At 37.4% G+C, this 13,177-nt stretch overlaps 1 protein-coding gene across 4 annotated transcripts in view; it reads left to right on the top strand.

Moving 5' to 3' along the window:
* Nucleotides 1-13,177, top strand: part of USO1 (USO1 vesicle transport factor) — a 90,873-nt gene that overhangs the window by 63,813 nt on the left and 13,883 nt on the right. For 2 of the 4 annotated variants that reach the window (XM_033214407.1, XM_033214406.1), the window contains 5 exons: nucleotides 2,068-2,156; nucleotides 2,559-2,713; nucleotides 5,909-6,120; nucleotides 7,578-7,598; nucleotides 12,459-12,569. In XM_033214407.1, the coding sequence (XP_033070298.1) occupies nucleotides 2,068-2,156; nucleotides 2,559-2,713; nucleotides 5,909-6,120; nucleotides 7,578-7,598; nucleotides 12,459-12,569 (588 nt within the window). The remainder of the gene's footprint in view (nucleotides 1-2,067; nucleotides 2,157-2,558; nucleotides 2,714-5,908; nucleotides 6,121-7,577; nucleotides 7,599-12,458; nucleotides 12,570-13,177) is intronic. The other 2 variants (XM_033214409.1, XM_033214408.1) reach the window with 1 other exon arrangement.

The following is a 13,177-nucleotide window of genomic DNA, read 5'->3' as shown; positions in this document are numbered from 1 at the left end:
ATCTGGATCCCTTATTTTTATTTTTGGTACAGAGTGTCAGTCTGTTGCCCAGGCTGTAATACAGTGGCATGAACTCAGCTCACTGCAACCTCCGCCTTCCGGGGTTCAAGTGATTCTCCTACCTCAGCCTCCTGAGTAGCTGGGATTACAGGTGCCCCCCACCACGCCCGGCTAGTTTTTGTAATTTTAGTAGAGACAGTCTCACCATGTTGGCCAAGCTGGTCTTGAACTCCTGACCTCAAATGATCCACCCATTTTGGCCTCACAAAATGTTAGGATTACAGACATGAGCCAGTGCTCCTGGCCTAGATCACGTATCTTTTTCCTCTATCCCTTGGTTCATTAACTTTATTTTTCTTAATTTTCTTTTGTTGTTGTTGTTTTGAGATGGAATTTCACTCTTGTCGCCCAGGCTGGAGTGCAATGGCATGATCTCGGCTTACTGCAGCCTCCGCCTCCTGGGTTTGAGCAATTCTTCTGCCTCAACCTCCCAACTAGCTGGGATTACAGGGGCCTGCCACCATGCCCACCTAATTTTTTGTATTTTTAGTAGAGAGGGGGGTTCCACCACATTGGCCAGGCTGGTCTCGAACTCCTGACCTCAAGTGATCCGCCCACTTCAGCCTCCCAAAGTGCTGGGATTACAGGCATGAGCCACTGTACCCGGCCATTATTTTTCTTAGTTTTCTTAAAAAAAATAAATAAATAAATAAATAACAGGAGGATTTATTTTATTTTTGGCTCTTTCATGTCTGAAAATGTCATTCCTCTACTTTCAGAATTAATTTAATGTTTGGCTAGATATGGAATTCAGGGTTGGAAATCACTAATACTCAACTTTCAGAACATCATTCCAGTGTTGCTGTTAGGAAGTTTGAAGCTTGAAGCCATTATAATCCTACTCTGTTTTTGTTGTTGTTGTTGTTTTTTAACGTAATCTTTTTCTCTCTAGAAACTTTTGAGATCTTTTTTTTTTTTTTGGTTTTCTGAAATGTACTGATGATGTGCTTTCCTGTGGACCGTTTCCCCACTCCCTTGCTCCCCAGTTATTTTTATCATTCACTGAGCACTTTCAGCTGGAAACATACATCCTTCAGTTCTGAGGGTATTTTTGGCATTCCTTGATAATTTTCTCTTTTCTGTTTTGTGGTAGTGGTGTTGTCATTGTCGTTGTTGTTTTGAGACAGAGTCTTGCTCTTTTACCAAGACTGGACTGCAATGGCACTATCTCAGCTTACTGCAACCTCCACCTCCCAGGTTCACACAATTCTCCTGCCTTAGCCTCCCAAGTAATGGGGATTACAGGCACATGCCATGATGCCTAGCTAATTTTATATTTGTAGTAGAGACGGAGTTTCACCATGTTGGCCAGGCTGGTCTCAAACTCCTGACCTCAAGTGATCCACCCACCTGGGCCTCCCAGAGTCCTGGGATTACACACACGAGCCACTGTGCCTGACCTCTTTTCTGTTCTCTTTCTGCAACTCTCTTAGTAGACTTTCTGGGTAATTTGTCTTTTTAAAAATTAATTTTTAATTAACAAAATGGTATATATCTTTTATAACGTTTTGAAAGTCTTTTTATTTTTTAACTTTATCCTCGAATTTTTTAATCTTTTAACTTTGTTCTCTGATTATTTTAAAACCTTTTTTCTATTTTTTTTTTTTTTTTTTTTTTTTTTTGAGGCGGAGTCTCGCTCTGTCGCCCGGACTGGAGTGCAGTGGCCGGATCTCAGCTCACTGCAAGCTCCGCCTCCCGGGTTTACGCCATTCTCCTGCCTCAGCCTCCCTTTCTATTTTTATATAAATAGATATTTTATCTCCTAGAGAATAGTATTATAGTTTTTGAGATTTAAAATGCATGTCAAGTGTTGTTTTATTGGAGATCCATGCTTAATGCTTTAAAATTTTACCTTGAGAAAGTGTTACAAGATTACAATGTTATCATTGATGTTTTGGTGCTTTTGGCCCTTAAAAAGTGGAATATAAGATTTTTTTCTCTTGGAAACAGATTTTCCTTCTTGGCTTAATTTCTCTAAATGTTCTTCTTCTTTCTTCCCCTTAACAGACCATAAATACGGTATCAGAAGTTATTCGAGGCTACCAAGTAAACCAAGACTACTTTGCGTCTGTAAATGCACCTTCAAACCCACCAAGGTAGAGAAAGGGAAATACTGAGATTACTCTGAGGAAGTAAAAATTTTGGGTTGTTAATGTATCTCGTATACACATCTTACTGTTTTTAAAGAAGTTTAGTTGTATGTTTTGAAACTAGAAATTATCTTGCAAGATAAATGACATTGGAATTTTAAAAGGGTTGGTAATTTTTGGAATTTAGATACTTAGATTCAGGTATCATGTCATTCACATCCTAGCTGTATGCCTTAAGCAAACAGTCACTTCACTCTGTCAGCTACAGTTTTCTGCGAAATAGAGATAGAAATATTAACTTGCTGGTGTTCTGGTTATGATTCTTCAGTCAACAAAAATGACTAGTTATTAACTTGTATACTTGGGTTGCATTGTTTCATTTTGTTCTTTTCTTTTTAAATGCAACAGACCGGCAATTGTAGTACTTCTCATGTCCATGGTTAATGAACGGCAGCCATTTGTTTTGCGCTGTGCTGTTCTCTATTGTTTCCAGTGTTTCTTGTATAAAAACCAAAAAGGACAAGGAGAAATCGTGTCAACACTTTTACCTTCTACCATTGATGGTAAATAATTTAGTTCTAATTTTTATTTGAAAAAGTAAATCATTGTCTTTCAAACTTTTAATTGAATCTTTCTTTCTATGCTTTAGCCTAAAATACTTTGCATGCTTAGGAGAAAAAAAAAAAAAAACACCTGAATTCTAAAGCCTGCAGGTAAATTTAGACAACAGGCTTTGGAGTCAGACAAGAGTTTGCATTGTAGAATTTTCACTTTTGCTGTATAACTTTTGCTGTATAACTTTTTAACTTGAGCCTTACTGAGTTATGGGGGATAATAATACTCATCTCTATGTGGGCATAATACCCTATTAGGAACATTGTGAGGATAAATGCAGTTACATGCATTACATTACATAAAGTACTCACTCCAAAACTTAGCATGTATAGATGCCAGTAAACAGAATCTACTGTGAATTGTAATTGTCATTCTAAAGATGAATTTTGCTGGGTGCGGTGGCTCACGCCTGTAATCCCAACACTGTGGGAGGCCAAGGCAGGCGGATCACCTAAGATCAGGAGTTCGAGACCAGCCTAGCTAACATGGTGAAACCCCGTCTGTACTAAAAATACAAAAATTAGCTAGGCGTGGTGGCAGGTACCTGTAATCCCAGCTACTCAGGAGGCTGAGGCAGGAGTATCCCTCGAATCCTGGAGGCAGAGGTTGCAGTGAACCGAGATTGTGCCACTGCACTCCAGTCTGGGCAACAGAGAGAGACTCTGTCTCAAAAATAAAAATTTAAAAAAGAAGATGAATTTTACCGTTAGATCACATTTAACTTTCAGTCTGTTGTTCTAGTATAGGTTAGAGTCATTAACCTTTTTATGGGTTCTTTAAATGTTTCATCTTACCTAAGATAAATTTTTTAAATAATTACCTTTATTAACTTTAAACTTTAAGAGCAATTTCATAAAGGTAATTGGAAACATCAATAAAACTCATTTTAATTACATACATTGAGGTTTTTTGTTAGAATTTGTCTGTTTATTTACCAAAAAATTTTGATAAAAAATTTATTACCTTAAAAAAATTATTGAACATTAATGAAAATAAGACCCTGATGTAGTAGAATGATCAAAATGTGGCATTTCCTTAAGTTTGTTTTAGAAATGTTGTTTTTAATTAAGGTAAGTTTTTGGAATGTTACCATCATCAGTTTGATGCCGAAAATATTTTAATACAAGTTGAACATCCCAAAAGTGAAACTGAAATGCTTTTTTTTTTAAACATTTCTTCAAGCATTTAGCCTTTGTGTTTCAAACAATCTAATTGCACTCATTAAGTAATTTTGAAATGTATACTTAAGCCAGGCATGGTGGCTTACACCTGCAATTCCAGCACTTCGGGAGGCCAAGGCAGGCAGATTGCTTGAGTGTAGGAGTTCAAGACCAGCCTGGGCAACATAGCGAAGCCCCATCTCTACTAAAAATACAAAAATTTAGGCTGGGCCTGGTGGCTCACGCCTGTAATCCCAGCACTTTGGGAGGCCGAGGCGGGTGGATCACCTGAGGTCAGGAGTTCAAGACCAGCCTGTCCAACATGGTGAAAACCCGTCTCTGCTAAAAATACAAAAATTAGCCAGGCGTGGTGGTACATGCCTGTAATCCCAGCTACTGGGGAGACTGATGCAGGAGAATCACTTGAACTCGGGAGGTGGAGGTTGCAGTGAACTGAGATCACAACATTGCGCTCCAGCCTGGGCAACAGAGTGAGACTCCAGCTCAAAAAAAAAAAATTAGCCAAGCATGGTGGCACACGCCGGTAGTCCTAGCTACATGGGAGGCTGAGATGGGAGAATCACCTGAGCCTGAGAGGTTGAGGCTGCAGTGAACCGAAATCGCACCACCATACTCCAACCTGGGCAAACAGAGTGAGACCCTGTCTTCAAAAAAAATTAAAAATAAAATATACCCTTTTTTTAAATTATAGTCACCCTGTTGTGCAATCAAATGGTATATCTTATTCATTCATTCTTTCTTTTTTTTTTTTTTTTTTTTTTGAGACAGAGTCTCCCACTGTTTCCCAGGCTGGGGTACAGTGGCGCAATCTTGGCTCACTGCAAACTCCGCCTCTCAGGTTCGCGCCATCCTCCTGCCTCAGCTTTCAGAGTAGCTGAGACTATAGGTGCCCGCTGCCATGCCTGGCTAATTTTTTGTATTTTTTAGTAGAGATGGGGTTTCACCATGTTAGCCAGGATGGCCTCGATCTCCTGACCTCGTGATCCACCTGCCTCAGCCTCCCAAAGTGCTGGGATTACAGGCGTGAGCCACCGCGCCCAGCCTTGTTCATTCTTTCTAACAATATTTTTGTATGCATTATCCCCACCTTCCCTCTAACTTCCCACTACCCTGCCCTGCCTCTGATAACCGTCTTTCTAATCTCTGTGTCCATGAATTCCCACAAATTTTTAGATTCCACAAATAAAGATAAATAATTTTACCTTCTACCATTGATGGTAAATAATTCAGTTCTAATTTTTATTTGTTCTCACAAATGAGTGAGAGCAAATGTTTGTCTTTACATACCTGGCTTATTTCACTTAACATAATGATGTCCAGGTTCATCTGTGTTGTAAATAACTGGATCTCTTTGTTTTGTAAGGCTGAATAGTGCTCCATTGTGTGTATGTACCACATTTTCTTTCTGGAATACTTCTGATCCCAAGCATTTTGGATAAGGGATACTCAACCTATGTTTCTTTTCTCTCTCTCTCTTTTTTTTTTTTTTTTTTTTTTTTAAAGATAGGGTCTCACACTCCTGTCCAGGTTGGAGTGCAGTGACATGATCCATAGCTCACTGCAGCCTCAAACTCCTGGGCTCAAGTGATCCTCAGGCCTTAGCCTCCCGAGTAGCTGGGACTACAAGCATGCACCACCAACTCCTGGCCTCAAGGGATCCTCCCACCTCAGCCTCCCAAAGTGCTAGAATTACAGGCGTGAGCCACCATGCCCAGCCTCAACCTGTATTTCTTTGTTCTGTTACTTTTCTTCCAAGATAACTTTCTCTCATTGTTCATTTTGCTTTGAAAAGCAGATTTTTATCATTTTGAAAGTATATTTAATACTACTAATTAACACATGTTTAATGATTATATTTAATGGTATTTCACACTATTTTATGTGTACAGAAAACAGTTGATTTAAAATTTGGTTTACGTAAAAATCTAATATATTTTTATTGTCTGCCTGCCATCTTTGTAGCAACAGGTAATTCAGTTTCAGCTGGCCAGTTATTATGTGGAGGTTTGTTTTCTACTGATTCACTTTCAAACTGGTGTGCTGCTGTGGCCCTTGCCCATGCTTTGCAAGAAAATGCCACCCAGAAAGAACAGTTGCTCAGGGTTCAACTTGCTACAAGTATTGGCAACCCTCCAGTTTCTTTACTTCAACAGTGCACCAATATCCTTTCACAGGTAAAGTTCTGCATGAAACTTCTCTAAGGGGAAAAAGTTCTGTACATTTTGATGTCAGTGATACAGGATTTAAGGATGTCTTTAGAAGATACAGATGAAAAAGGACAGAGAAAACTTATTCTGCTTATTAGTTCATCATAATCAGAAACAGTTTTGTGGAGAAAAAGCAGTAAATACTGTTAGAGGAATAGTTTTGCTAAATTGTTATAAGGTCTGCATCATGATGAAAATACATGTTCTGGCCAGAAAGGTATTTTGAGGGTTTTGTCTTGCTTTTAAATTATCCACAATGTTCATGCATGTCATTTTTCTCTTTCTTCTCAGTAACTGAATTCAGGTTAGTTTATGGGAGGGAATAGAGTAAAGTAGTTCATAGCTGTATATTTCCCTCTTTCTCTTCCTAAAGCAATTGATCATCTAGAAACAGTGGAATAGTGGTCTATTGTATATATAGTTATACAGTATATTCCCTTGAGGTTCGTGAGTTCTTAAATCCTTAAGTCCCCAGTGCATATCATTTACCTAGTAAGATGTAGGAAAACATAACAAAAAATTTTTGTGTGTCTTAGACTCTTAATGAGAACAACAAAGCTTTATTGAAGTGTAGGTGCTAGGCATTTAGGAATGTCACTTTCTGTTACATGATTTGCCCACATGTACCAGCCTTGCTGTTGAACAGTTCAAGTTCACGCTTTAGCAAAACTCTAAAGTCATTGACATTTTAAAGTCACTCAGGGAGAGTAAAAATGTGACCAAATCTAAAATTGTTCTGTACACTGCTGTAGCAGTAGTTATCCTACCCACTCCCCATAATAATGTGGTTGTGTCTGTCTTTAGTTTTTAGTTATGCCACACTCATTGAATTTTTCCTTATTTTGAGCTTTTAAAGAAACAGTAGCTCCATCCATAGAAATTATAAATGAAAGCTTAAAAAGTAACTATAGTGAAAAGGAAGTTAAAGTTTAAAATTGGCTTACTTTAATTGAAAGCTTATTTTGTCTTAACATTTATCTCTTAGAGATTAAAAAAACTACCCCAAATTTTTGTATCTTTACTTATTTATTACTTGGCATTCTCACGTTGCTATCTGTTAACAACAGTTTTTTTTTTAAAGTCAAATAGTAATTATCTGTCTAATCACCGTCACCACAAACTTCACTTTAACATTGAAATTACAATGAATGCATGATGAGAAGTGCTAAAGATGGTGATGTCTCCCCCATTCTTAAGTAATCACAGTGCTATAAAATTATCCTTTATCTTCTAAAATATGTATCCTCTAAATGTATCCTCTAACTTTATTGTATAAAAGAAGTATCATTAGAACTATCCTGTCCCAAATTATTGGCTTGAGTTTGTAGAGAGACTATGAAAAAGTATTTGAGGGATTTTTCCAGATTTAAAGACTTTTCTGAAGTAGTAACATGTTTGAATAATTTGTAATGTATAATTTGCAGGGTGATAAGATCGACAGACGGGTATGTATCACTTGATTAAGCTTAGGCATTTTCCTCTTACAGCAAAGCTTTTTCTCTGTCTTGGGTTTTGCTGATTGGTTTTTTTAACCGCTTGTTTGAAGTTACATTCTACTTACACTTTTGTGTGTCAACCAATTTATTTCTATCATAAATGACTCTCCAGTTTTTCCCCATGGGATATTGTATTGGTGTTACTAAACACTGTGGGAATGAGAATCTGAATCTGTACTTGTGCTGCTTCTGGGGATGCTTGCACTTTTTGGATTTCCTTGGTTTTGGTTTTTTGTGTTTTTTCTCCAAGCTTGCCTATTTATTTTCTCTGAAGCCATTTCAAAGGAAGTAGAATTCAGGATTAAGAATTTTGTCTTTAATCAATCAACATGTGAAAGAATGTGATTATTTTTATACTAGATTATTTTAAATGTACAATAGTAAGTATAATTTTGTAATTTGAAATATTTTAAATGAAATATTATGGATTATTCTGAATATAATCCATGTGCTACAGCCACCACTGAGGGTTAGTTTTTGCTGTGTGCGGGGAAAGTGCTATTTTTGTTTTGTTTGTTTTGTTTGTTTTGTTTTGTGTGAATATTTGGCAGAAAAGGAGTGTACCTTAATATCTATGTTTGGGCATGAGTTTCAGTTGAATAATGTGGGTAGTAATAAATGAGGTCCTGTTATGAATTGTATCTTTGTGTATGAGCATGATTTAACATGTGTCATTAACTTACACACACACATACATATTTTGCAGCTTTAGCTTGAATAATTTTATATCAGGGAAAGTATTTTATAAGTATACGTCAGTCATTTGAAAGGTAATTTTTTTGAGGTATTAATTTATATACCATAAAATGGACAGACCTTCTGTGTTTCATGTGATGATTTTTGGTGTTTGAGTGTATCTCTGTAAACACCATCCAAAACAAGATGTAGAACATTTTCATAATCCCAGAAAGTTCCATCATGCTCTTTTCTTTCTTTTTTTTTTTTTTTTTTTTTTTTTTTTTTTTTTGAGATGGAGTCTCACTCTATTGCCCAGACTGGGGTGCAATGGCACGATCTTGGCTCACCGCAATCTCCGCCTTTCGGGTTCAAGCAGTTCTCCTGCCTCAACCTCCCGAGTGGTTGGGATTACAGGTGACACCACCATGCCCGGCTAATTTTTGTATTTTTAGTAGAGACAGTGTTTCACCATGTTGGCCAGGCTGGTCTCAAACTCCTGACCTCAGGTGATCCACCCACCTGGCCTCCCAAAGTGCTTGGATTACAGGTGTGAGACACTGCACCCAGCCCTCAGCTTCAAATATTTTGTTTGTAGTTCTCTTTTATCCTGTAAAATCTGTGATTTATAATCACCCCTGAGAATGCTCTCAAATTAGAGTTTTAGCCTCCATTTGTTTTCTCAAATCTCCTCAATGGTTCACACACTCTAGGGGCTCTGGAAAGAGGTGTGTACTTTTCCTTTTATTCATATCCTCTGCCCATTTTATATTAATGTACTTAACCCTTGTTTTTAATATGAGTTACAGATTTTTTTTTCTGGTATGTCATTTGTCTTTTGACCTTGATGTTTTGTTTTGGATTTTTTTTTTCTCAGACTTATATTTTATGGCTTCTGCATTTTAAGTCATACTTAGAAAAGGCCTTTCCATGTTCAGATTTTAAGGAATTTACTAGGCCAGGCATGGTAGCTCACACCTGTAATACTAGCACTTTGGAAGCTGAGGCGGGGGCATTGCCTGAGCTCTGGAGTTCAAGGCTGCAGTGAGCTATGATTGCTGCACTCCAGTCTGATAGAGCGAGACTCGGTTCCCACTCCCCTGAGAAAAGACTTTAAGGAATTTATACTTCTCTTTTTATTTATTTATTTATTTTTTTTTTGAGATAGAGTCTTGCTCTGTCGCCCAGGCTGGAGTGCAGTGGCCGGATCTCAGCTCACTGCAAGCTCTGCCTCCCGGGTTTATGCCACTCTCCTGCCTCAGCCTCCCGAGTAGCTGGGACTACAGGCGCCTGCCACCTCGCCCGGCTAGTTTTTTGTATTTTTTAGTAGAGACGGGGTTTCACCATGTTAGCCAGGATGGTCTCGATCTCCTGACCTCGTGATCCGCCCATCTCGGCCTCCCAAAGTGCTGGGATTACAGGCTTGAGCCACCGCGCCCGGCCTTATACTTCTCTTTTTATCTTATACTTTCTGGTTTCTTTTTTTTGCATTTAATTCTTTGTTCTGTTTTTCTCAACGAACTTTATGAGATACAGCTCCACTGATCTTTTTCTAAATAGCTATCTAGTTGTCCCAAAATCTTTTAAATCTATTTGTAACTCACTGATGGTTATATGCTACCCTTTTCATATACTAAATTCTCATTTGTATATGGGCCCATTTTTCTGGATTTTTGTATTCTGTCTCTTGATTCCTGCTTGTTCGTGATCCATTATTCTCTTTTTTTTTTTTTACAGTGTCCCTAGTTAATCTCACTTTCTTCATATGATCTTCAGAATCATGCTGTTTTGTTCAAGAAGCAAAAAAAAAACCTTTTTGTAATTTTTATTTGAATCATATTAATTTTATTCATTTATTTATTTTTAATTACTTATTTAATCAATTTTTTTTTTTGGAGTCTCACTCTGTTGCCCAGACTGGAGTGCAGTGTTGTGATCTCGGCTCACTGCAACCTCCGCCTCCCAGGCTCAAGCGATTCTCCTGCCTCAGTCTCCCGAGTAGCTGGGACTACAGGCGCCTGCCACCTCTCCTGGCTAATTTTTGTATTTTTAGTAGAAATGGGGTTTCACCATGTTACTCAGGCTGGTCTCGAACTCCGGACCTCAGGTGATCCAACCCGCCTCAGCCTCCCAAACTGCTGGGATTACGGGCACATTAATTTTATAAATTAACTTAGAATTAATATCTTTGTGATGTTGAGTCTCCTATCTAAGAACATGGTGGCTTTCTATATTGGTTTATGTCCACTTTTGTGCTCTTTAGGAGTGTTTTAAAATTTTCCTTGTTTACATTTTATACCATTTTGATTAGGTTCACTCCTGAGTAGTTTATCTTTTTTTGTCTCTATAATAAATGGAATGTTTTATTCTGTCTTTTAACTGGTTATATTTGACTTTGCTCTTCTTATCCTTCAATTAGATCCCAAAAGCCATACTTTTAGAAGATTCTGATTTAAATCTTATTTTTTTTTTTAATTATACATCAGCCAGTGATTTGATAGTATGCTCTTATATATACAATGTGGGTATATTTGGTACCTGCAAATGGTTATTCTAAGTAATAATGAACTTATATATATAACCAGGTAGATGAACAAAACATTTGCATTTATAACTCAAGTAGTTGTAAGTTTTCTGTGGCACATGGTCGGTTGAGAATGACTGTTTTTTAACTTTCCAATTTACATGGATGACTTGAAGTTATATTGTGGGCATGGTAATGACATAGAGGCAAGGAAATAGTAAAAATAATGCACCATGTAAAAATTAAATTTGTATCAGTGCTTACATGGCAGATCATTTGAAGAGGTCCTGTTTGAACTTAATTCAAAATTAAATATACCTAAAACTAGATTATAGAAGAGTCAAGATATTGGCATCAAGATTTGCAAAATTAGAATAGTCTAGGTGGTAGAAATTTTTCAGAACACAGTGATGGTTACTGTAAATTCATTCCTTGTCTAGATATTTGAATTATATTTTGTACATTTTATGAGACTTTCCCCAAAGTGATGCATTACTATTCTGATTTTCTTTTTTTTTTTTTTTTTTGAGACGGAGTTTTGCTCTTTTTGCCCAGGCTGGAGTGCAATGGTGCGATCTCGGCTCACCGCAACCTCCACCTCCTGGGTTCAAGCAATTCTCCTGCCTCAGCCTCCAGAGTAGCTGGGATTACAGGCATGTGCCACCATGGCTGGCTAATTTTGTATTTTTAGTAGAGACGAGGTTTCTCCATGTTGGTCAGGCTGGTCTTGAACTCCCGACCTCCGGTGATCCACCTGCCTCGGCCTCCCGAAGTGCTAGGATTACAGGCGTGAGCCACCACGCCCGGCCACTATTCTGATTTTCATTATTTTATTTCAAACAAGTTTTTTTTGAAGATATAGGTTATAGGAATATAAATATGTGCACTGTCAATATGATGAACTAAGATTATTCTACTTAGGAGATGTAAATGTGTTGTATTAAAATTTTGAAAACTAATTTTGCTGGATATGCTTATTTTCAGTATTAACTATACTTGGCAGTAGTTAATGGTTTGGGGCACTTGGCTAATTTAAATCTTCCTCTTATCTGGTGTGTGATCACTGAATTTGTAGTATGGTTTATTTATTGTTAGAAAATATATTCTCTCATGGAATTTGACTAAATGATTCAGGGGATTATTTTTTGTATTTTTCTTGATTTTTTTTTTTTTTTTTGGAAAGAAGTAGAATTTTCCTTTTATCAGGCACTTGTTTTTAAACTTCTGACTGAAATATCATAGATTTGCTTGGCAAATTCATTGTAAAGTCTTGTGGGATTAATAGATATTTTAAAGCCTCCACACTCTCCACACTAATTTCTTTTCCTTAGCAGACAAGGTTTTTAAACTAATGGTATTTTAAATAACCCAGTATATGCCTCTGAACATAGATCAGTTCTGATTTCTGTACTCTGTTCATTTTAGGAAGTGCAGCCTGTGGTGCATACCAGAATTTATTCTCTTGTTTAGTTTTTTAAAACTGGATTTCTGGCTCATCTCTTATAAGATGTTAAAGTTCTTTTCATGCAAATGGAAGGGATCTTAGGGCAACTTTAAGTTTAAAAAATATAAAATGAATGGAAAGATTTCTACCAATTTATCTGTTGCAGGGAAGCAAAATACAAACAAGAGTTGGATTATTAATGTTGCTTTGTACCTGGCTAAGCAATTGTCCCATTGCAGTAACACATTTTCTTCACAATTCAGCCAATGTTCCATTTGTATCCTTTATGTTTTAGTAATGTACATGTAAGTATTTATTTCTTTTTTAGTTTTTCTTCTCAATTAGAAGTAGCTCTATGCCCAAAATACTTGAATTCTCCACTATCTTATCTGTGTTGCAACTTTTTAAACTGTTAAGGTTGTAATGATGCCTAAGTTGTGTGTGTGTGTGGTTTGTTTTATGCTGACTTGGAATATATATGGAATTTCTTTTTTTGTTTTCGAGACCAAGTCTTGCTCTGTCGCCTAGGCTGGAGTACAGTGGCTCTGTCAGCTCACTGCAACCTCCGCCTCCCAAGTTCAAACAATTCTCCTGCCTCACTCAGCCTCCTGAGTTAGCTGGGATTACAGGTATGCGCAACCACACCCAGCTAATTTTTGTATTTTTGGTAGAGACAGGGTTTCACCATGTTGGCCAGGCTGGTCTCGAACTCCTGACCTCAGGTGATCCACTCACCTTGGCCTCCCAAAGTGCTGGGATTATAGGGATGAGCCACCACACCTAGCCTATATGTGGAATTTCTTATGGGAACTCTTATGTGAAGTATTAATGTATGTCAAATTCAAATTGCAAAATATACTAGATATTATCAATTCTTAGCCTCCT

Source organism: Trachypithecus francoisi, unplaced genomic scaffold, assembly GCF_009764315.1.
Source record: "Trachypithecus francoisi isolate TF-2019V2 unplaced genomic scaffold, Tfra_2.0 Lachesis_group1, whole genome shotgun sequence".
Classification (NCBI taxonomy): Eukaryota; Metazoa; Chordata; class Mammalia; order Primates; family Cercopithecidae; genus Trachypithecus; species Trachypithecus francoisi.
Note: the sequence above shows the minus strand (reverse complement) of the source record. Positions and strands in the feature narration are given on the sequence as shown.